Below are 21209 nucleotides of genomic sequence, written 5' to 3'. Positions count from 1 at the left end.
TTCACCGCGGTGCGCGGGCCTCTCACTGTCGCGGCCTCTCTTCTTGCAGAGCACAGGCTCAGTAATTGTGGCTCACGGGCCTAGCCGCTCCACGGCATGCGGGATCTTCCCAGACCAGGGCCCGAACCCGCGTCCCCTGCATTGGCAGGCAGACTCCCAACCACTGCGCCACCAGGGAAGCCCCACATGGCCTTCTTATAAGGACACAGTCATTGGATTTAGGACCTACCCTAACCCAGTATGACCTCGTGTTAACTAATTACATCTACAGAGACTCTCTTTCCAAATAAGGTGACTTTCTGAGGTTCTGGGCGGCCATGAATTTTGAGGGGGACACTATTCAAGCCAGTACACCTACTACGAGCCAAGCTTTGTTCTAAACGCTGGGGTCACGGCCCTCGGGGAGATGCTTACGTTCTAGTGAGTGGGGCCGATCAACAAGCCAATGATCAGATGAAATTTCAGATTGTGATTAGTGTCATGAAGCAAATAAACAGAGTGATGAGACTGAGAGTGACCTCAGGGGAGGGTGGCTTTTGAGCTGGGCTGAATGAATGTAGGAAAAGCGGATGAAGAGCCAGAGAGATGTCAGTGAGCCAGAAAAACAAGGAGGGCAGCTCTGATGTCCTCAGCTAACACTGGCCAAGCAGGGCTGGAGGCTGTCTTGTGGGATGGAGTGGGGCGGGGGGAGGGGGACACAGGCGGGCCAGTCAAGGAGGGTCAGAGTCGCAGCAGCTGTCCCTGTATTGGGGACCCCAGGCGCCGTGAGGACATCTGTCCCAGTGGGAACGCCCAAGGCCGCCATATTGGCCGAAGCTCATTCAGCCCCCTCCGCCCAGCGCCCACCTTTGAGGGCTGCGCTGCTTTGGCTCAGGAGCAGTGGTCCATCCTCCCCATGCCCCAGGGGCTTCGCTGACCTCCCCCTCCCCCCCCATAGCGGAGGAAAAGAAGAAGCTGGTGGAGGAAAAAGCCGTGGAGATGGAGGAGCAAAACAAGGTCATCGCGGCGGAGAAGACTGAGGCCGAGACGGCCCTGGCCGAGGTCATGCCCATCCTGGAGGCCGCCAAGCTGGAGCTGCAGAAACTGGACAAGTCAGATGTGACCGAGATCAGGTAACGGCTGGCGCTCTCCCAGCGTGCTTGGCCACCAACGTCACTCCTGACAGTGATGATGAGCTAATCATGGTTGTTCGGCATTTCTGCGCCGGCCGCTGTGCCAGGCGCTTTCCGTGGTGGGGATTGTTATCGTCTTCATTTGCAGATGAGGGACGTGGAGCCCAGGGAGGTGAGCTGACTCGCCTCAGGCCTCCCAGCCAGTTGGTGCCATGGCCCACTGGCCTTGAACCCCGGCTGACTCACAGAAGGAGACTGGGTTCCAGGAGGGGCTGGTGGGAGAGCTGGAGCCTTGTAAGTCAGTCCTGTTTACGGGAAGGACAGAGGAGTGTCTGCCCGAAAAGAGGCAGGGCCCTGGATGCAGGCAAGGTGTGCCGCAGGCTGAGGGCGGATGGGAGATGCCCTCATCCATTTCTAGCCAAATGATGGCCTTTTACAGGTGGGGAGAGTAGTGTTTTTTGTTTGTTTGTTTGTTTTTGGTTTTTTATCATACCGTGTGGCTTGTGGGATCTTAGTTCCCTGACCAGGGGTTAAACTTGGGCCCCGGCAGTGAAAGCGCTGAGCCCTAACCACTGGACCGCCAGGGAAGTCCTGGGAGAGTGGGTCTTTACTGTGGCCCCAGACATTCTGCAAAGCAGTCTGTAAAATGACTCCATCCCCCGCAGCCAGAGGGCCCATTTGCTGTCCAGAAGAGGGGTCTGGTGTGGAGCTTTCTCCCCTCCCCCCGTGGGGCGTGGTCCCCCCAGGGCACCGTTCGTGGATCTCACTGGTAAGTTTAGCACCGCTAGTGAAGCCAGGAAGAAACGGTGTCCCGTCTGCCCTCTCCACCATCCCCCGCCCCCGTCATCGTGCTGCCAGGCCCCCCACGCGTGTTCCTGCATTAGGAGGCTCGGCTCTCTCCTCACTCCCCATCACGGCCTCATCTTCAGAAGGGGTTCCATCCTTCTGGTCCCACAGTCAGGTCTCCTGTGAGAGGGACTCCTGTCTCCAGGCTGGAAGCTGACCCTGCGTTTTGTGTTCCTGGCGGGATGGTGCTGCTTCTCTGAGCTCATCTCTTTTGCTAAGGGCCGTGCAACTTCCCTTGTCCAAGGCTGTGCTCTGGCTATTGGCTCATTTGTGAAACATGTGGATTTGAACAGAACGTTCAGCCAGTTCCAGGGCAGGGGGCCCGAGTAACTCCTGGGGGGTCATCCAGAGCTGCTGCTGCTGTTAGCAAGAGGTCATGATTTCAGAGCTTTGCAGTGTGATTGCAATGAAGGTATAAGGATGGATGTTTTAAAACTGCAGTAGCACGCACTGGAAGTTTAGACTGAGTTGTGGGAGAGACCCTCAACATGCACGTTTCCAAGGGAAACATCCAACCACTGGTTATACAGATTTGGGGCACTACTCCCAGGTCAGCAGCATAAAAACATTCTGAGAGCAGAGAGTTGGGAAGAATTTTTGAGTATTTATTTGGAAGGAGTATTTATTTAATCCAAGAGTGGATTTCCATGGGACCACATGGAGAGTTTGATATGTGTCCCCTGCAGTTAGATGGGGTGCCTGCATCACCCCCGAGAAAATGAAATGGCCTATGGCCCAAAAGGAGTAATTTGTTAAAATGTAATTATTGGAACAGGTAATATGTTGATGCATGGCTTTGCTTCTTACTGGCTGTGTGACCTTCGGCAAGTCACCTAACCTCTCTGTGCTGCAGTTTCCTTGTTTGTAAAATGTGGATGATAATAATTGTCCCCATAGCATCGGGGTTGTTATGAGGACCCAGTGAGCTATTACGTAAAGAGCTCTCAGAACTGGGTTGAGCACAGAGTCAGTGCCATGTAAACATTAGCTAGGGTCATGGTTCCAACATCAAAATGATGTGCTATGAAAAGCCCCCTCTCACCTGTCCGCTATCAGCTTAGTTACCCTCACCACGCGACAGGTAACTGTTGCCATTCATTTCTTACATATCCATTCAGAGAGCTTTTGTGCATGTTCAAGGCAACCAGATATACAAGTGTCTCTTCAGTTCCCGACGTTGGACTCTAAGGGTTGTAGAACAAGGGATACTTCTGTAGCCTTTTTTCTTTCCTTTTAAAATATAATTGGTAATATACTATACATATTTTTCTGCATCTTGGTTTTTTTGCTTGAGACCTTGGAGATCTTTTGCATGTTGTTATATGAGAACTTCCTCAATATTTAAAAGTAGCTCATAATAGTCCATTGGATGGCTGTGCCATCATTTATTTAATCAGCCTCAATTTATGAATTTTTAGCTTATTTCCAGTCTTTTGCCTTTACAAACAGTGTGGCAAAGAATAACCCTGTCTTACTTCACTATGCACAAGTCCACTGGAAGGACACATTTTCAGAAGTGGAATTGCTGGGTTCCAAGGTGTGTGTGTTTATAATATCTATAGCTGTTGCCTAATGCCCACCCGTAGGTATGGAACGGATTTACACTCCCACTGGCAATACATGCGAGTACCTGCTTTTTCATGGCCTTACCAACAGAGGGCGCTACTAAACACTTGGATTTTTGCTTGTTTTATAGATGGAAAATGGTATTTGTGTAGTTGTAATGTGCATTTCCCTTTTGATGAGTGAGGTTGGCCTTTTTTTCATATGTGAAAAATGTGTGTAAGAGTCCTGTGTATTTCATTTTCTGTGAACTGTTTATGTGCTTTGCCCATTTATCTTTTGGATTATTGTTACTGTTGCTTTTTTTTTTTTATCCATTTCCATGGGCTTTTTATTTAATGGGGAGACTAGCTTTTTATCCATGATGTGAGTTGCAGATAGTTTTCCCAGTTTGTCATCAGCCATTTGACTTTATTTAGGAGGTTTTTGTGTGTGTTTGTGTTTGCCTTGTATAAATTTTTAGTTTTATATGGCAGATTTCAGCAATATTTTATTTTGTGGCTTTCGCTATTACCTCATACTTAAAAGGCCTTGCAACTGGAAGATTGTAAAATAATTTCCCCATGGTTTCATCCTGTACTTTTATAGTTTAATACTTTTATAGTGTTTACATTTAAGTCTTTGATCTCTTTGGGATTTTTCTTTGGGTTTAATGAGTTTGGATCCAGATGACTACAGTCTGGCTTTGTTTAGGCCATTTGGATGTTAAGAGTGATGAGCCAGCATTTAGGTCTTGACAACTTTATAATCCTTTAATTCTTTAAATAACACTTCCTTTCTGTAATACTCAATCCCCTTTGCAGAAATCATTAAGTGTTAAGGCAGGAAGATTAGGAGTAATGAAGATTAGCGGTGGATGTTTCTCCGGAGTATAAAAGGCTCCCTTTGTTACTGGCCTGCAATTTTACTTTTCTTCCTTTCCTTCATTCAGTATCATTGGGTGCCTACCGCCCGCCCACCCTATGCTGGCACTGGGGCTGAGAGGCAATGGGCCAGGCAGGGAGTCTTCACCGCATGGAGCCGACGGTCTGGGGGAGGCACGGGTGTGCACATGGGAATCTCACGTGTACAGTAAAATTACCCAGGAGGAGGTCAGGAAGGGAGGGTCTTTGTTGCTATGACTGTGGATAATGGGGGACCTGAACTAGTCTGGGGGGTGGGTAGTCAGGGAAGATGACCCCCAGGAAGTGACATTTAAACTGAGACGTGGGATGGAGGCTGGAGCGGGGCTGGAAGGAGCTTGACTCGGGGGAAAAGCGGAGACGGTCAGAGTGTCTGGGGTAGAGTGAAGGGGTGGGGAGTGGGGCTTGTGATGGGTATTCTCCTCCAGCGAAGGCAGCATGGCGTCACCTCTGTCTGTCTGTCTCTCTCTCCCTCAGTTTCTTTTCTTTTCTTTTTAAAAATTATTTATTTATTTATTTAGGCTGCGCTGGGTCTTAGTTGCGGCATGCGGACTCTTACTTGTGGCATGCGGACTCTTAGTTGTGGCATGCAGGATCTAGTTCCCAGACCAAGGATCGGACCTGGGCCCCCTGCAGTGGGAGCGTGGAATCTTACCCACTGGACCACCCGGGAAGTCCCCCCCCTGAGTTTCTTTTGTGATAGAAGAAAAGAATCAAATGAAACAGAAACGCTTTCATTTCTCAAACTTGTAACCTTACTTTTCCGAACCCCTCAGTTATCTGGCACCACAACACTGTGTTCTGGATAAACGAGGTTCCTGGGCATGGTTTGTAAACTGGTAACAGAGAACTTCACTCAAAGGCTTTGGGAGCTGAAAGGTTCCGGTTCCGCTTCCCCATTTGATAGATGGGAAAGCTGAGAACCCCGGACCGTTCCTAACTTTCCGGAGGGCTCAGGACGCCACCCCGAGGCTTTTTCTGACTTGTGTCTGAAAACATCTCACTGATGATAATAATAATAATAATAATAATAATAATAATAATAATAATAATAATAATAATAATAATAATCCCTCCTTCTCAGATTATTCAGAGAGCAGTGGCCGGGGCCTGACCTTCATGAGCCCTGAAGGGAACCTTTTAAAAACAGTTGACAGCATGCCTGCTTTCGTAAGCGCCTAACGCCGCATAATTGAACCTTTCCCTGGTGACTCAGGACCATTACTTTAATCGTCGGGCTTTGTGCTGGAGTCACTGCCCTGGCTTGTTCCTAAGCTGTGTGGCTCCTCAGGCAGTGGGTGGGGGTCCCGGGGTCAGGAGGGGTCTGGGGGTTCAGAGCCTCCACACTGCTGGGCGGGTCAGGTTGTTGTCTCTCTGTGTCTCCCTCTCCCTCCCTCGGGGGCACTCTGGCCTCTCCCCAGGCTGCGCCCTGCCCTCCAGGGGCTCTTCCTTTCCTTTGCTTTTTCTTCATTGTTTTCCTTGTTCTTCTGTCTCCACGGCTTTTATGGCTTTTATAGACTTTGCTCTGCGCTGGTAGCCAGCCAAGCGGGCCCACTGGGTACAGTCAGTGTGCGACTCGTTCCTTCTTGGGTCTTTACGCCGATGCAGCCTTTCCGTCTCCTGATCCTTTTGGGTTTCCAGTTCTCCGGAGGGTCGAGGGTGCTGGACATCCGAGTGTTGGAGCAGCAGAGTGATGGTCTAGCTTCATCAAAGACAGAGACAACAGCTCCCATAGCCTGAAGGATGCCAGGGTGCGGGACGGGCTATGTGGACACAGGCAGGCCATCCCAACACTTGAGCGCTGTTTCTTTACCTCATGAATGGAAAATAGGATGATGATAATAATGACAGTAATGACAGCGGCTACCACCTAGTGTCTGAGGAGTCACCCCAGGGTGTCACTAAAAACACAGGTTCTCAGGCTCCACCCTGAGCTGCTGATTCAGGGGTGGCCCGGGTTTGCACTGAATGACACCCTGCTGTGTTCCTGGCGCCCAGTCCGATTCCAGGAGCCCGATCTGGCACATGATGGATGAGACCCAGTCCCTGCCCTTGGAGAAGCCCACCCCCAGGAGCGCAAGTCGGTGTTGGGACGTGGCTTCCGTTGTTTCCACGCAGTATCGCATCCGAGAAACGACTCACCATCTTTCCGGAACTCTCCTTCAGGCCAGGTCCTGCGTCTGATCCACGTGTGCGTCCGTTTCTCCCCAGGTCATTTGCTAAGCCCCCGAAGCAGGTGCAGACGGTCTGTGAATGCATCCTCATCATGAAGGGGTACAAAGATCTCAACTGGAAAACCGCCAAAGGCATGATGTCCGACCCCAACTTCCTGAGGTCTCTGATGGAGATTGACTTTGATTCAGTTACCCAGAGCCAAGTTAAAAATATCAGAGGTGAGTGTAGACAGATGTAGGGTTGTCAGCCTGGCAGCTCAGTCTCTGGGGCCGGGAGGGAGAGCGAGGAGGGGGCTTGTCGCAGGCAGACCCGCCCATCGTGGTCAGATGGTGTCGCCGTGGCGTTGCCGATGGAAGAGGCGGGATGATCGTCCCCAGAGGAAGACAGCGGCAGGGAGGGTGGTTGCTGGATGGGTAGTGGCAGTGGATGCCCGATGAATGTGTGATTCAGCAACGGGTCTGGTTTTCCCTAGTAGGATACGTGACTGTCTTACGGAGCCCACCCTGCCTCGTCTCCTGTGCATCTTGTCCGATGGGCGTAGTGGTGCCAAGAATTGGTCTTACAGGCAGAGGACTTGAATAGGCATTTCTCCAAAAAAGATACACAAATTGCCAATAAGCATATGGAAATATGCGTAACATTAGTCACTAGGAAAACGCAGATCAGACCACAGTGAGGTACCGTTCAGACCCACTAGGATGGTATCATTTAAACAAAACCACACAAAACTACAAGTGGAGGAGGGGAGGATATGGAGAACTTGCAACCCTCGTACAGTGTTTGTAGAAATGTAAAATGGTGTGGAAAACAGTTTGGCAGCTCCTTAGACAGTTAATCATAGAATTACCATGTGTCCCAACCACTCCACGCCTATGTATAGACCCCAAAGAATAGAAAACAGGTATTCAAACAAAAGCTTATACACAGATGTTCCTGACAGCACTATTTACAATAGCCAAAAGGTGGAGACAACCCAAATATCTATCAATGGATGAGTGGATGAACAAGAACAAACATATCCACACAATGGAATATTATTCAGTCATACAAAGGAACAAAGTGCTGCTGTGTGCTACAGCATAGATGAACCTCAAAAGCATGATGCTAAGTGAAAGAAGCCAGGCATAAAAGGTCATGTATTGTAATTCCATTTATATGAAATATCCGTAGGTAAATAGGTAAATCCACAGGGATGAAGAGCATATTAGTGTTTGCCAGGGTTTGGGGAGGGGAAATGGGTTGTCACTGCTTAATAGCTATGAAGTTTCCTTCTGAGATGATGAGAATGTCTTGGAACTAGATAGAGGTGAGGCCTGCAAAATCTTGTGAATCTACTAAATGCCACTTTAACATGTTTATTGTTTAACATGTTTATTTAACATGTTTAATTGCACACTTTAACGTGTTCGTTTTATGTTATGTGAATTTTACCTCAATTTTTTAAAATGGGTATTTGGGGAAAAAACAAAGAATTGGTCTAACCTTGACTTCCCTTGTGCCTTTTGCCAGTATGAAGTCTTCTGTAGGTCCTGGAGGGTGGGTGAGGAGCGGGAGTGGCACCACCCACCTCATCCCCCCATTTCAGTTACAGATGCCTGCATTCCCCCTGAGCCTGATTCCTGACCTGCCCCAGAGCTTAGCCAGTGAGAATGATGTTCGTCTTTTTCAAAGTCAGTAAAAGTTCATCGTGTCACTGTTTATCACGGTGGTTTGTTCAGAACTTGACCATCAACGCATTTTTTCAGCCACTTAAAAAAAACAAAACAAAGCTAATCGAAACACAAAGGATAACAGCAACTACAAAAACCCAAGGGACTCTCTTTACCCGATCGTTGGATGGGTTTCCATTTATGTGAAGTTACTCCCAGGGTGAGGGTGCAGGTGGAGGTGATGGTGCCCTGTAATGACCTATGAACCCCAGTTAGCTGCCAGCTCTGAGCCACCTTGGTGCCCAGTTGGGGGGTCCCCACTGATGCCCTGGGTCCCCGGGGGCTGCTGGGTGTCACACGGAATTTCCTGTGTCATAGGATGTCCTGGGCGGCAGTAACATGTGCCCCTCACTCACATCTTAAACATCCACTTACACAAAATTCATTCGGGGTTGGACCCACCTGTTGTCCGTGGGAAAGCTGTCCGGATCCCGCTCACAGGCTTACCGAGGAGAAGGAACTAGTTACGCTTACTTTGTTAGTAGGCAGTTTATTTCCCATTTTATTTTCCCAAGACGAAGCTCACCGCTCATCGAAATCATTGCGTCTTTGACCTTTAGGCCTCTTGAAGACCCTCAATACCACGACTGAGGAAATGGAAGCCGTGAGCAAGGCAGGCTTGGGGATGCTGAAATTTGTGGAAGCTGTGATGGGCTACTGTGATGTTTTTAGAGAAATCAAGCCCAAGAGAGAAAAGGTATTGCCCATCTGTAAGACCTGCACACTTCTGCCAAGAGATCGTTCTGGAGTCAGAATGAATGTGTCCACAGCTTTACTGGGGAAGTTCTGGCAAGGTTCTGATTTTAAACTGCATAAACATTTTTTCCCCCAGTAAATGATAACCCTGAATTATAGCTCTCATTTAGATGTAGTGTGAACTGACAGAACCAAAGTCTGAAAGATTTTTGAAGAAAAGAGGGTAAAATCACGCTCGAGGGCTAAAGCAGAGTTTCTCACCCTGGGTGCTACTGACATTTTAGGCTGGATCCTTCTTTTTTGGGGGGCTGTCCTGGACACTGCAGGATGTTGAGCAACATTGCTGGCCTCTACCCACTGGATGCCGTTGTCCCTTCCCCCAAGTTTTGACAACCAGAAATGTTTCCAAACATTGTCATGTGTCCCTTGGGGGGAAAAATCGGTCCCTGTTGAGAACCACTGGGTTAAAGGAACATGCAGAAGACAATACAAAGAGAATTGTATGAGGTTGATTCTATCGTTTTGAGCCATGTTTTGACATTGCTTTATAAGTCAGGATTTTGTCACTCAGAAAACTTAGAACCCATAGTAGGACCAATACAGTCTTCAGTGCATTCTTTTGAGTTTTTGGCTTAGAATCACAGGGTCCTCTTACTGGGACCTTAGTACACACGAAAATTAAGCCGTCTGCTAACTCGGATGCAGGACGTCTTTTTTCTAATGGGATGTAGGGCTTTTGCATCAAACCACTGAAGAAGTCACTAAGAAAAGAAGCCGTGTGCCTCGCTATGACATAGGGTGGCCCCAGAGGGTAGGGACAGCGTTAGAAATGCAGGTGGAGGACTTCCCTGGTGGTCCAGTGGTTAGGACTCAGCGCTTTCACTGCCGTGGGTCCGGGTTTGATCCCTGGTCGGGGAGCTAAGATCCCACGAGCCTCGCGGCATGGCCAAAAAAAAATTGCAGGTGGACATAAGCCCAGGTGTGAGACTGACTGTCTTATCCCCACCTCACGGCCGTCCTTCTCCCCATCATTCTGCGAACTGTCTTCACGTAGGTGGCCAGGCTGGAGCGGAATTTTTACTTGACCAAACGTGAGCTGGAGAGGATCCAGAATGAGCTGGCAGCGATCCAGAGAGAACTGGAAGCCCTGGGGGCCAAGTACGAGGCGGCCATAGTGGAGAAGCAGCAGCTGCAGGAAGAAGCCGAGATCATGGAGAGACGGCTGATCGCGGCCGACAAGCTCATCTCGGGGCTGGGGTCTGAGAATGTCAGGTCAGCCTGGGTGACGAGCCTTCCCGCTAAGCAGCTCTAGGCCAGACTTTGTGGTTTGTGAGTGAACAGCCGCAGCGCAGTTTCTCGCCACGTGGAGTCTTTATTCCACGCCGCATTTTGAGCTGAAAACCGTGTGACAAAGTTCTGATTTTACTATTATCATGTTTAAAGGTGGCTAATGGCCATTTTATAGATTCTTTTAAAAATAGGTATTGAGTGTTATTTACTGAGTGACTGTTAAGGGGAGGCCTGGCAGCGGTGGAGACAGGGGGAAACCAGTGACCTAGGGCCTGGGAATGTTTGCTTCTTGATGACCTTTAACCCCAAGTCCCTTCTGGATGGGTCTGGAGGAGGAGCCCACTTCTGTCTCTGGACCCTTGTGGCTGGTTCAGTCCTGAGCTTCAATTTTCAATAGATGGAGCTGTTTGATGCTTACGGGCAAGAGGCCCACTGGGCCATAGGTGGTCCACTGGATGTGACAATAGTTTCTTACCTGGTGCCTGTAAAAATGGTATAGAAAACACTGGAAAATATTGTTTGCTTATGGGAAACAAACCATTTTCAATATGTCTATTTTTTTGTTTGTTTGTTTTTGTTTTGGCCACGCCGTGTGGCATGTGGGATCTTAGTTCCCCAACCAGGGATCGAACTCTTGCCCCCTGTACTGGGAGCACGGAGTCTTAACCACTGGACTGCCAGGGAAGTCCCTCAATATGTCTAAAATGTAGAAGACTTTGACCATTTACCAGAAGAGGCCAAATGAAACACCTGATTTCTTTTATCTTAGACAGAATTTTGTCACCAAGCAGGACTAGGGCTCATGCTCGGCTGGGCGTGTTTTTAAGCTATTGATCAGGCATTTGGAAACAATGTGATTACTACCTAATACGTATCTTTGAGACAAAATGCATCCCCCAAACATTTATCGAGGCCCCTGTTAGGTGCTGGGTTCTGTCGAGCTCTGGACTTGAACAAAGCCTTTGAAAACGTTGGGTTCACTAGGCAGGGAAATGGCAAAGTGAGCTGGCGATCTCTGTCCTCTACAAGAAAAGAACATCTCAGAAAATGTTTCCTTCTGGCTAGCCCCCTCCCGGCCGTGTGTCAGGCTGGCTCTTCTAGAAGGTTCCTTCGGGTTGTGCCGGAATGTGACTGCTCACGGTAGCCCCCGCCTCCCACGCCAGGTGGCTGAACGATTTGGACGAGCTGATGCACCGGCGCGTGAAGTTGCTGGGCGACTGCCTGCTGTGCGCAGCCTTCCTGAGCTATGAGGGCGCCTTCACGTGGGAGTTCCGCGACGAGATGGTCAACCAGGTGTGGCAGAGCGACATCCTGGAGCGGGGGGTCCCCCTGAGCCAGCCCTTCCGACTCGAGAACTTGCTCACGGACGACGTTGAGATCAGCAGGTGAGGGCGACCCCGGGCTGGGAGGACGGGGCACAGAGCCCGGGGGGCATGCGGCTGACCCACCTGCACAGAGACGGCAGGGAGCACTGCCCGCCCAGCTCCCCTGCCTCGGAGGCTCCCCGTCGGCTCACAGCTTGGCCAGAAAAATCCCCATCTCCCCTGTCGCTGCCCCTTCCAGGTGGGGCTCCCAGGGGCTGCCCCCCGACGAGCTCTCGGTTCAGAACGGCATCCTCACCACCCGGGCCAGCCGCTTCCCCCTCTGCATCGACCCGCAGCAGCAGGCCCTCAGCTGGATAAAGAGAAAAGAGGAGAAGAACAACCTGCGGGTACGGCTGCCCCCCCAACGCCCCCCACCCCCCACCGCTCCACATCCTCGCCCTCCTGCTGTCCTTGGGGCCCAGCCCGGTTCTCCCCTGCGCTCCCAGGCCTCCAGCAAGCCCGAGCTGAAATGCCACCACCCTGAGGCCCCAAGCAGAGCCCTCCCCTTCCTGGCCCGCCCACCCTGTTGAGTCTTGGAGGGCGGCTTGAACCACCTCGGATTTGACTCTGCCCTTTGCCTATTCATTGCCCTGTGGGTCCCCTGAAGGCAAAGACGGTGCTGTGTTCATCTTTGCGTTCCCCCTACGCAGTGCAGAGCCAAGTGGCCTTAGATGCTCGGTCACTTTCTTTTTGGAGGGCAGGGGAGGGGCTTGATTGAGATATAATTCATCTACCATACAATCCACCCGTTTGAAGAATACAGTTCAGTAGCTTTTAATATATTACACATCGAGTTGTGTAACAATCACCAGGATCAATTTTTATCACCCTCCTCCAAAAATGCTGTATCCTTTAGCCATCACCACCCCCAAAACTTCCATTTCCCCTCCTGCCCCCTAACCCCCAGCCTCTGACAACCACTAATATATTTTCTGTCTCTATAGATTTGCCTATTCTGGACATTAAGTATGAGTGGGATTGTACAGTATGTGGCCTTTTGTGACTGGCTTCTTTCATTTAGCATAATGTTTTCAAAATACATTTTCCCTGCTTAGGCGAATCCAACGTTTTCAAAGGCTTTGTTCAATTCCAGGGCTCAGCAGAACCCGGCATCTAACACGGGCCTCGATAAATGTTTGTGGGACACATTCTGTCTCAAAGATATGTATTAAGTACAATAGTAATCACATTGTTTCCAAATGCTTAATCAACACATACTGTAGCATGTATCAGTCCTTCATTCCTTTTTATGGCTAAATAATAGTCTGTTGGATGGATGCACCACAATGTGTTTACCTACATATCAGCTGATGGACATTTGGGTTGTTTCTACTTTTTGGCTGTCATGAACGGTGCTGCTGTGAACATTCATGTGCAAGTTTTTTGTGGGCATGTGTTTTTAATTTTCTTGGGTGAAATTGCTGGGGCCCAGTTACCTTTTAACTGAAATAATGAACAATTCATGATTTTCCATTTTTATCTTTTCCTTGTTTTTTCTGGTCCTTGCTTCCAGGTATGTACATGAAGGTAGGGGAAGCATCCCAAGGTCGGGGGAGGGGAACATCCACCCCCAAAATTCACATATAACTGTAGTGGGACAGATATCATCAGTGCAGGAATATTCCTTGACGTCCCTCTTCCCTGAGCCTTCCAGAGAGTTCTGCAATTGCCAGACCTCTCCTAGCCCCAATCCTACTCCTATCCCCATTCTATCTCTTAAAGAGGGAGGGTTCAACTTACGGGGTGAGAGGCTAAGTACATCAATGTAATAAACGAGGGTGGAGAGGAAGGAAAGAGGAGGTCCCAGGGGCTGAAATAGAGGAAAAGTTTTTACAGATGTTTTGAGAAAAGAGATAAGACAGCAGTCCTAAGGTTTGGAGAGGAGTGAATTTTTTTTTTTTTTCTTTTTTTTTGGTGGACTCTGTGTTTGGATCCTTTTTGAGGTCTTCTGAGAGATGTGATGAGATTCTCTCCTAATCACTTTTGGCTACTGACCTGTGCTTTTTGAACGAGAGGCTGCTCAGAGCCCGAACCTCATGGTTTATACGGGTTACATGCCCTGCTTCTCTCCCTGTTCTGTTTTCCCCTCTGCCTCCCTTCAAGGTGCTGACATGTCCCCTGCCACCTCCAAGGATTTGTTTCCCCTTGAATCTGGTGAGTGAGCTATTTTTAGCATCTGCCTCCCCTCCCTTCCAGGTGGCTTCCTTTAATGACCCCGACTTCCTCAAGCAGCTGGAGATATCCATAAAGTACGGGACGCCTTTCCTGTTCCACGATGTGGATGAGTACATCGACCCTGTTATTGATAACATCTTAGAAAAAAACATCAAGGTCTCCCAAGGACGGCAGTTTATCATACTGGGAGACAAGGAAGTAGACTATGATTCGAATTTCAGACTGTATCTGAACACCAAGCTGGCCAACCCCAGATATAGACCATCCGTGTTTGGGAAAGCCATGGTGATCAATTATACTGGTAAGGATGTACAGAGCCTTAGTGCCGAATTTTACGTGGAGACCACAATCTGAGCTCAAGGCTCTCAAGGGACGTCACTTCATTCGGTGAATCATTCTCAGTCACATCTTTCATAGTCAACCAATCAGTTCTTTTTGGTTTGCTTTCTGAGGCTGCACCGTGCGGCGTGCGGGATCTTAGTTCCCCGACCAGGGATCGAACCCATGCCTCCTGCATTGGGAGTTCGGAGTCTTAACCACTGGACCCCCAGGGAAGTCCCAACCCATCAGTTCTTAATGAGGAAGCAACACCAAAAGGCTTGGGGGCCTTTAGAAGGCAATGAGTTATGTGTCTTGAGATGTGCTGAGTCTGGACCACGGGGCTCAGACATTCACCCTCGGAGTGAGGTGAGACCCCCTTTCTGCTGCAGCAGGAAGTTATACTGTATTTGTGTATTTAAATACACAGTATGATTTTGGATCTCCCTCTTCCTCTCAATTGAATTCGGTTAGGAATTGAATGCCACTTCCCACATTTTCTAGGGTGGTCACACGGGTTCCTAGGTAGGTTAATCAGGTTTGGGTACACGTTAGGAAGTTCCCTGGTGGTCCAGTGGTTAGGACTCCGTGCTTTCACTGCCAAGGGCCTGGGTTCGATCCCCGGTTGGGGAACTAAGATCCCATAAGCCGCGTGGCTTAAAAAAAAAAAAAAAAAAGTTTGGGTATAAACCCGGATATCTAACAAGGGTCCCCCAAGATGTGGGCGCCCTGGGTTTGATTTCAGTGCGTCTTCACACTTGCTGTCCACTACTCCAGGTAACAGCATCTCTGTTTTGTTCTGGCCCATATTTCTCACCTGGGGCTTTAGAATGGCTTTGGTGGGAGAGCGAGTCCTCGCGTTCTGGGATGCTGGGCCCGCCCTGCACTTGCCCCAGGCGCTGCTGTGTAGGGGAGACGACACGGTGCCCAGGCTGGCAGGGGGACGCGGTGCTGAGGGCCTCCCCTCGCCCCCCCGCAGTCACGCAGAAGGGCCTGGAGGACCAGCTGCTGAGCGTGCTGGTGGCCTGCGAGAGGCGAGAGCTGGAGGAGCAGAGGGGACATCTCATCCAGGAGACGAGCGAGAACAAGAAGCTGCTCAAGGACTTGGAGGACTCCCTCCTCCGGGAACTGGCCGCCTCCACGGGGAACATGCTGGACAACGCGGAGCTGGTGCAGACCCTGGAGGAGACCAAATCCAAAGCCACGGAGGTACGAACCGTGCGGAAAGGTGTACCGATCCTGGCCACGGAGGCCCAGGGGCGTTCCCAGGGACCCCTGTGCACCCACTCAGCCTCCCTTAATTGAGAGCGATAGAAAATCTGGCCCTACGTGGCTTAGGTCCAAAGGGAACTCATCGGCCTAGAAAACAGAAAAGTTGAGGGATGGCTTCAGGCAGGGCTGGATCCAGGACTCCAAGCATATCATCCAGGGCTCAGTTTCTCTCCATTTCTGGACCTTCTGCTGTGTTGGCTTCATTCTCTGCCTCCCTGTGGAGCCAAGCTCCCCTCATGGTCACAAGCTGGGTCTGGCTTCATGTCCACTGAGGTTCAAGTCCAAAGAGAAGAATGAGAATCTTTTCCTGTCACTGAAGTCACGTGCTCACCCCAAACCACTCCCACGGGCTGGGGATGCCATGTGCGGATTCGCTGGACCTCACTCACCCGATCCCCTCCTGGCCTCGGGGTTGAGCCCCACATGTGAATGAAAGGAGGAAACTGTGGGTCTCTAGATCAAACTCAGGGACTGTTACTAGGAGGAGGGGGCAGGGGGGCAGGGGGGGGTCGAGCCACAAATATCTACCACATCTCGCGAGAGGCTGGGGGCCCTTCCTGTGAGCGCTGCATGGGTTTCTTTGCTGCCGCCCTCCCCCCCACCCCCGCCCTCTGCCTTCTTACTTTCTCGCCCATCTCGTACGTCTTCCTGGTTTCGGCTGTAAGTGGCAACGTGTGCCTCTTCTTCAGGTATCAGAGAAGCTCAAGCTGGCGGAGAAGACAGCCCTGGACATCGACAGGCTGCGGGACGGCTACCGGCCGGCCGCCCGGAGGGGCGCGATCCTGTTCTTCGTGCTGTCGGAGATGGCCCTGGTGAGCTCCATGTACCAGCACTCCCTGATCGCCTTCCTGGAGGTCTTCGGCTTGTCACTCAAGAAGTCGTTGCCTGACTCCATTCTTATGAAGCGATTAAGGAACATCATGGACACGCTGACCTTCAACATCTATAACTATGGCTGCACAGGTGAGCACCTGCTCGCACCGATTTAGGACCGATGCACTCTGTGCGCGTCTGTCTGTGTGTCCAAATTTCCTCTTCTTATAAGGACACGAGTCGGATTGCATGGGGGCCCTCCCTAACAGCCTCATTTTATTTTTTAATTTTTTTAAATTAATTTTTATTGGAGTATAATTGCTTTACAATGTTGTGTTAGTTTCAGGTGTACAGCAAAGTGATTCAGTTATACGTATACGTACATCCACTCTTTTTTAGATTCATTACAGAGTATTGAGCAGAGATCCCTGTGCTATACAGCAGGTTCTTATCAGTTATCTATTTTACATACAGTAGTGTGTATATGTCAATCCCAATCTCCCAATTTATCCCTCCTCCTGCCCTTTCCCCCTTGGTAGCCATGAGTTTATTTTCTACATCTGTGACTCTATTTCTGCTTTGTAAATAGGTTCATTTGTACCATTTTTTTTAGATTCTACATATAAGCGCTATCATATGATATTTGTCTTTCTCTGTCTGACTTACTTCACTCAGTATGACAATCTCTAGGTCCATCCATGTCGCTGCAAGTGGCATGATTTCGTTCTTTTTTATGACTGAGTAACCTAATCAACTCTTAGAGGCCCTGTCTCCAGCTCTGAGGTACTGGGTATTAAGGCTTCAACTTATGGATTTTGAGGGGGACACAGCTCAAAACTGTGTTGGGTAGGAAACAGGTTGAGGGCTATCCTACAGGGCTCACTTAAGTAACCAACCCTTCTGACACATATAAGGTAGAATTCAAATCACACATTTTGACTTACGTGTTTTTTTTCCTTCTGTTAAAAAAAAAACAAAAGCAAGAACTCTAGTGCTTTGCGTCTTCCTATCCATAAAGAGTGTGTTGATGGCACAGGCTTACTCTGCAATAGAGATCGGCCAAATCTGTCCCACCGCCTGCTTTTGTAAATAAAGCTATATTGGCACACAGCCACACCCGTTTCCATACAGATCGTCCATGGCGGCTTTCACAGTATAATGGCAGAGTTGAGTAGTTAAGACAGAGACTGTCTAGTCTGCAAAGCCGAGTCGATTTACTCTCTGGCCCTTTATAGAAAGTTTGCTGATACCTCTTCTCCACTGTAAGAACTTTTGCTTTGAGTCAGGCAGACGACCAGCACTTCATTCAGAAGGTGGCCCTGAACCTCCATCATACGGTCCTTCATCTGCTTGGGGGGGACCCCCCCCCCTTCCCACGAGGGCGTGGTAAGTGCCGCCCGGAGACGTGACCATTTCAGGTGCGTACGAGCGAGGGTCACTGCCCGTTGCACTTTTGGGCATGACGTGTCAATTGAGCTCATAGTTTTTGCACGCAGGTGTTCACGGACACCAAATGCAAAGATGGCTAAATGCAACTAACTGTGCAGTTGAGGTGCTTCAGTTCATTTCTCTGAAATTTAAGCATGGTGTGCATAAGAAACCCTGTGTTTAAATGCATTTGTTTTATCCAGACCCGTCTGTTGTTTCTCTTCAGGGTTGTTTGAGAGGCACAAGTTACTTTTTTCTTTCAATATGACTATCAAGATAGAACAAGCAGATGGGAGAGTCCCCCAGGAAGAATTAGATTTCTTCTTAAAAGGTAATGAATTTGCCTCGTTTCATGCTTCCCAACTCCCTGGACCCACGTTGCACATGTGTATGAGTTTGTTCACCAAAACAAACAATAGCAGAAATTTGCCTTCCTTCAAACTTGGCTTCCAATAGCACTGCTTTAGTAAATATCTCAGTTGACAGTTGCAGCCTCAGAGATAGTTTGAGTTAACTCAGAGCAGCCCGCCTCTGCCTTAAGGCTGCCCTGAGGCTGGAAGCCACGCAGAGCTTCCTGGCTGGAGTTACGGACGGTGACAGGGGAAGCCTAACCCTCTTCTCTTTCCAGCCCCCTTTTGAGAAGTGGATTTTCCCCCAAAGTGAGGGAAGCCCAGGAATGGAGCTGCTTACTCTTCCCCGTGTGTTGGCGTCGGCTGTTTACTTCTCTTATCCTGTTGTGATTAGGAAACATTTCCCTGGAGAAAAGCAAACGGCAAAAACCCTGTGCTTGGTTGTCTGACCAGGGATGGGAAGATATCATTCTTTTATCAGAGATGTTTCCAGACAACTTTGGGACTCTTCCTGATGATGTGGAGACACATCTGACTGTCTGGCAGGAGGTGAGCAAGTGTTCTCTTTCTCCTCCTTCCCTTCCCCTCGTGTCACTAATCTCCACACTTAATCTGTAGCCTAACTCCCTATGAGTGTGAAGATCTGCCTCCGAGTGGCTCGTGCAGAGTGTCGCCAATGCCCTCTAACTCCCTGGATGGAATTCTCCTTTATCTAGTTCAGCTAGTTTTGTGGGAGAACTATCCAACTATCTCTCCATCTGTCTATCTATCAATTTGTCCATCCATCCATCCATCCATCCATCCATCCATCCACCCATCCATCCATCTGTCCATCTGTCTATCTATCCGGTCATCCATCCATCTGTCCATCTGCCTCTATCTGTCTGTCCATCCATCCATTCAAGAAACTTTTTGAGCATCTGTGGATGGACCATGTCCCTTGATGGGCAGTGGGAACTCAACAGTCCATAAGACTCAGTCCATCCCTTCCTAAAGTTCAGAGTTTGGGGGGCAGAAAATGACAGATCTGACTAGACGTGGCCTGTAGATTTCATCCCTTTACAGGGGCTCTTGGGACCTTCACATAAAAAGGGGGGCCTATATCATTTCTCAGTTGACGCCAGCATGAATGTTCTTTGCTTTTCCCAGTGGTATGACCTGGATTCACTTGAGCAGTTTCCATTCCCCCTGGGTTATGATGACAGCATCACCCCTTTCCAGAAGTTGCTTATTTTGCGCTGTTTCCGTGTGGATCGGGTATATCGGGCCGTGACCGACTACGTGACTGTAACAATGGGAGAGAAGTGAGTTGCTTGTGTTTGCTTGGCCCTTTCTGTGGGGTAGAATATCTAATGTCACCCCTTCCTGGACTCACGGATGGCAGTGGGGGGCCAGCTCCAGAGAGGGCTGCCTTTGAGCATGATTTGGTAGCCGCTCTAGAGCAGCGCTGTTTGAGAGAAATACAGTGTGAGTGACATACGTAATTTCAAGTCTTCTGGTAGCCACATTCAAACAGAAGCAGGTGAAATTAATTTTAATGACAGTTATCATAAGCATATAAAATATATATTAATATATCATAATATGCATATAATATTTACTAATAATAAGTAACTGTACTTAATTATTAAATGATACAAATGAACCTATTTACAAAACAGAAACAGACTCACAGACATAGAAAACCAACTTATGGTTACCAAAGGGGAAAGGTGAGGGGGAGGGATATATTAGGAATTTGGGAGTAAAATATACACACTACTATATATAAAATAGATAAACAACAAGGACCTACTGTATAGCACAGGGAACTATACTCAATATTTTGTAATAACCTAGATGGGAAAAGAATCTGAAAAAGAATATATATATATATATAATCACTGAATCACTTTGCTGTACACCTGAAACTAACACAACATTGTAAATCAATTATACTTAAGTTAAAAAAAGTAAATTTATAAAAAAGGAAACAGTCAAAATTAATTTTAATAACAATCATCATAAGTTATATATATTAATATATCATATAATATAAATAATATGTATTAATAATGAATTATATTTAACTCAAATATTAAAATATTATCTCAACATGTAATGGATTGAGATATTTTGCATATTTTTTTGATATTAAGGCTTTAAAATCCTGTGTGAATTCACAGGTACAGCACATCTCAGTTTGGACTAGCCACGCTTCAAGTGCTCAATAGCCACACGTGCCTGATGGCTGCCATATTGGTAGCTCTGGAATCGAGGGCGAAGCCGGATGGGTAACTTAGGGTGACAAACTCAAATCTGCCTCCACGGCCGGTGGGTGATGGAGAGGACTGAGCGTGGCTGGACGAGCACTCGGGCACACTGGAGAGGTCAAGCCCTGGCCAGCAGCCCCTTAACTCCTGCTGACTGATGCCAGGTGGCGGCGGGGACCCAGATCTCTGACTCTTCAAAGGAAACTAGAAATTTGGATTTCTACATGATATCTCCCAATCGTTATGTGCTGGCAACTAATTTTTTAAAAATCTCGAGATGCAGGCCATTCAGGACACGCCTGTGGAGCCGCCGGTGTGCGACCTGTGGGCTCAGTGCCCAGGGCACGTCCACCTGGAAGGCAGGCTTGTCAGGAGGCATGCAGCTCAGTACAGGTCTCCTGAACCACCCAACCTGGATGTACCGGGCTCTGCAGAGAGGTCCCCATCACCCAGGAGCTTATTACCGTCCAGTGAACGAGATGTGTGTAAAAACTGGATTCCAAAACAAGGCTGAGCAAAGAGCCATACCAGAGGAACAGTCAGAAGGTTCTGGACACTGGGAGGAAGAGCGCTGGTCGGACTGGCCGGCCCCTGCCTGGCGCTGTCCTCCCGGGAGCGTTTTCCAGTCGTGTTTCTTTCCCCAGGTACGTGCAGCCTCCGATGATCAGCTTTGAAGCCATCTTTGAGCAGAGCACACCCAACTCGCCCATTGTGTTTATCCTGAGTCCTGGCTCTGACCCTGCCAGTGACCTTATGAAATTAGCCGAGCACAGTGGTTTTGGAGGGAACCGCCTCAAATTCCTTGCCATGGGTCAAGGTCAAGAAAAGGTAAATTGTTGTTGGAAGGAACAAGCTCTAAATGTGGGTGAGGTCACCGGCCCCTGTTAGGAATGAATTAACGAATGTTTGGCTTTAAGCTAAGAGTGCCGCCCCACACACACGAG

General features: G+C 48.9%; 1 protein-coding gene across 1 annotated transcript in view; it reads left to right on the top strand.

The window, feature by feature from the left end:
- DNAH10 (dynein axonemal heavy chain 10) overlaps positions 1-21209 on the top strand; it is a 148041-nt gene that overhangs the window by 118583 nt on the left and 8249 nt on the right. Inside the window, exons 57-69 of the mRNA XM_036874706.1 lie at positions 938-1112; positions 6635-6816; positions 8868-9004; positions 10058-10275; positions 11457-11678; positions 11857-12004; positions 13854-14133; positions 15130-15359; positions 16112-16385; positions 17890-17994; positions 18408-18562; positions 19163-19317; positions 20910-21093. Coding sequence (XP_036730601.1) covers positions 938-1112; positions 6635-6816; positions 8868-9004; positions 10058-10275; positions 11457-11678; positions 11857-12004; positions 13854-14133; positions 15130-15359; positions 16112-16385; positions 17890-17994; positions 18408-18562; positions 19163-19317; positions 20910-21093 — 2465 coding nt within the window. The remainder of the gene's footprint in view (positions 1-937; positions 1113-6634; positions 6817-8867; positions 9005-10057; positions 10276-11456; positions 11679-11856; positions 12005-13853; positions 14134-15129; positions 15360-16111; positions 16386-17889; positions 17995-18407; positions 18563-19162; positions 19318-20909; positions 21094-21209) is intronic.

The sequence above is a fragment of the Balaenoptera musculus genome, chromosome 14, assembly GCF_009873245.2.
Source record: "Balaenoptera musculus isolate JJ_BM4_2016_0621 chromosome 14, mBalMus1.pri.v3, whole genome shotgun sequence".
In the NCBI taxonomy this organism is placed as follows: Eukaryota; Metazoa; Chordata; class Mammalia; order Artiodactyla; family Balaenopteridae; genus Balaenoptera; species Balaenoptera musculus.
Note: the sequence above shows the minus strand (reverse complement) of the source record. Positions and strands in the feature narration are given on the sequence as shown.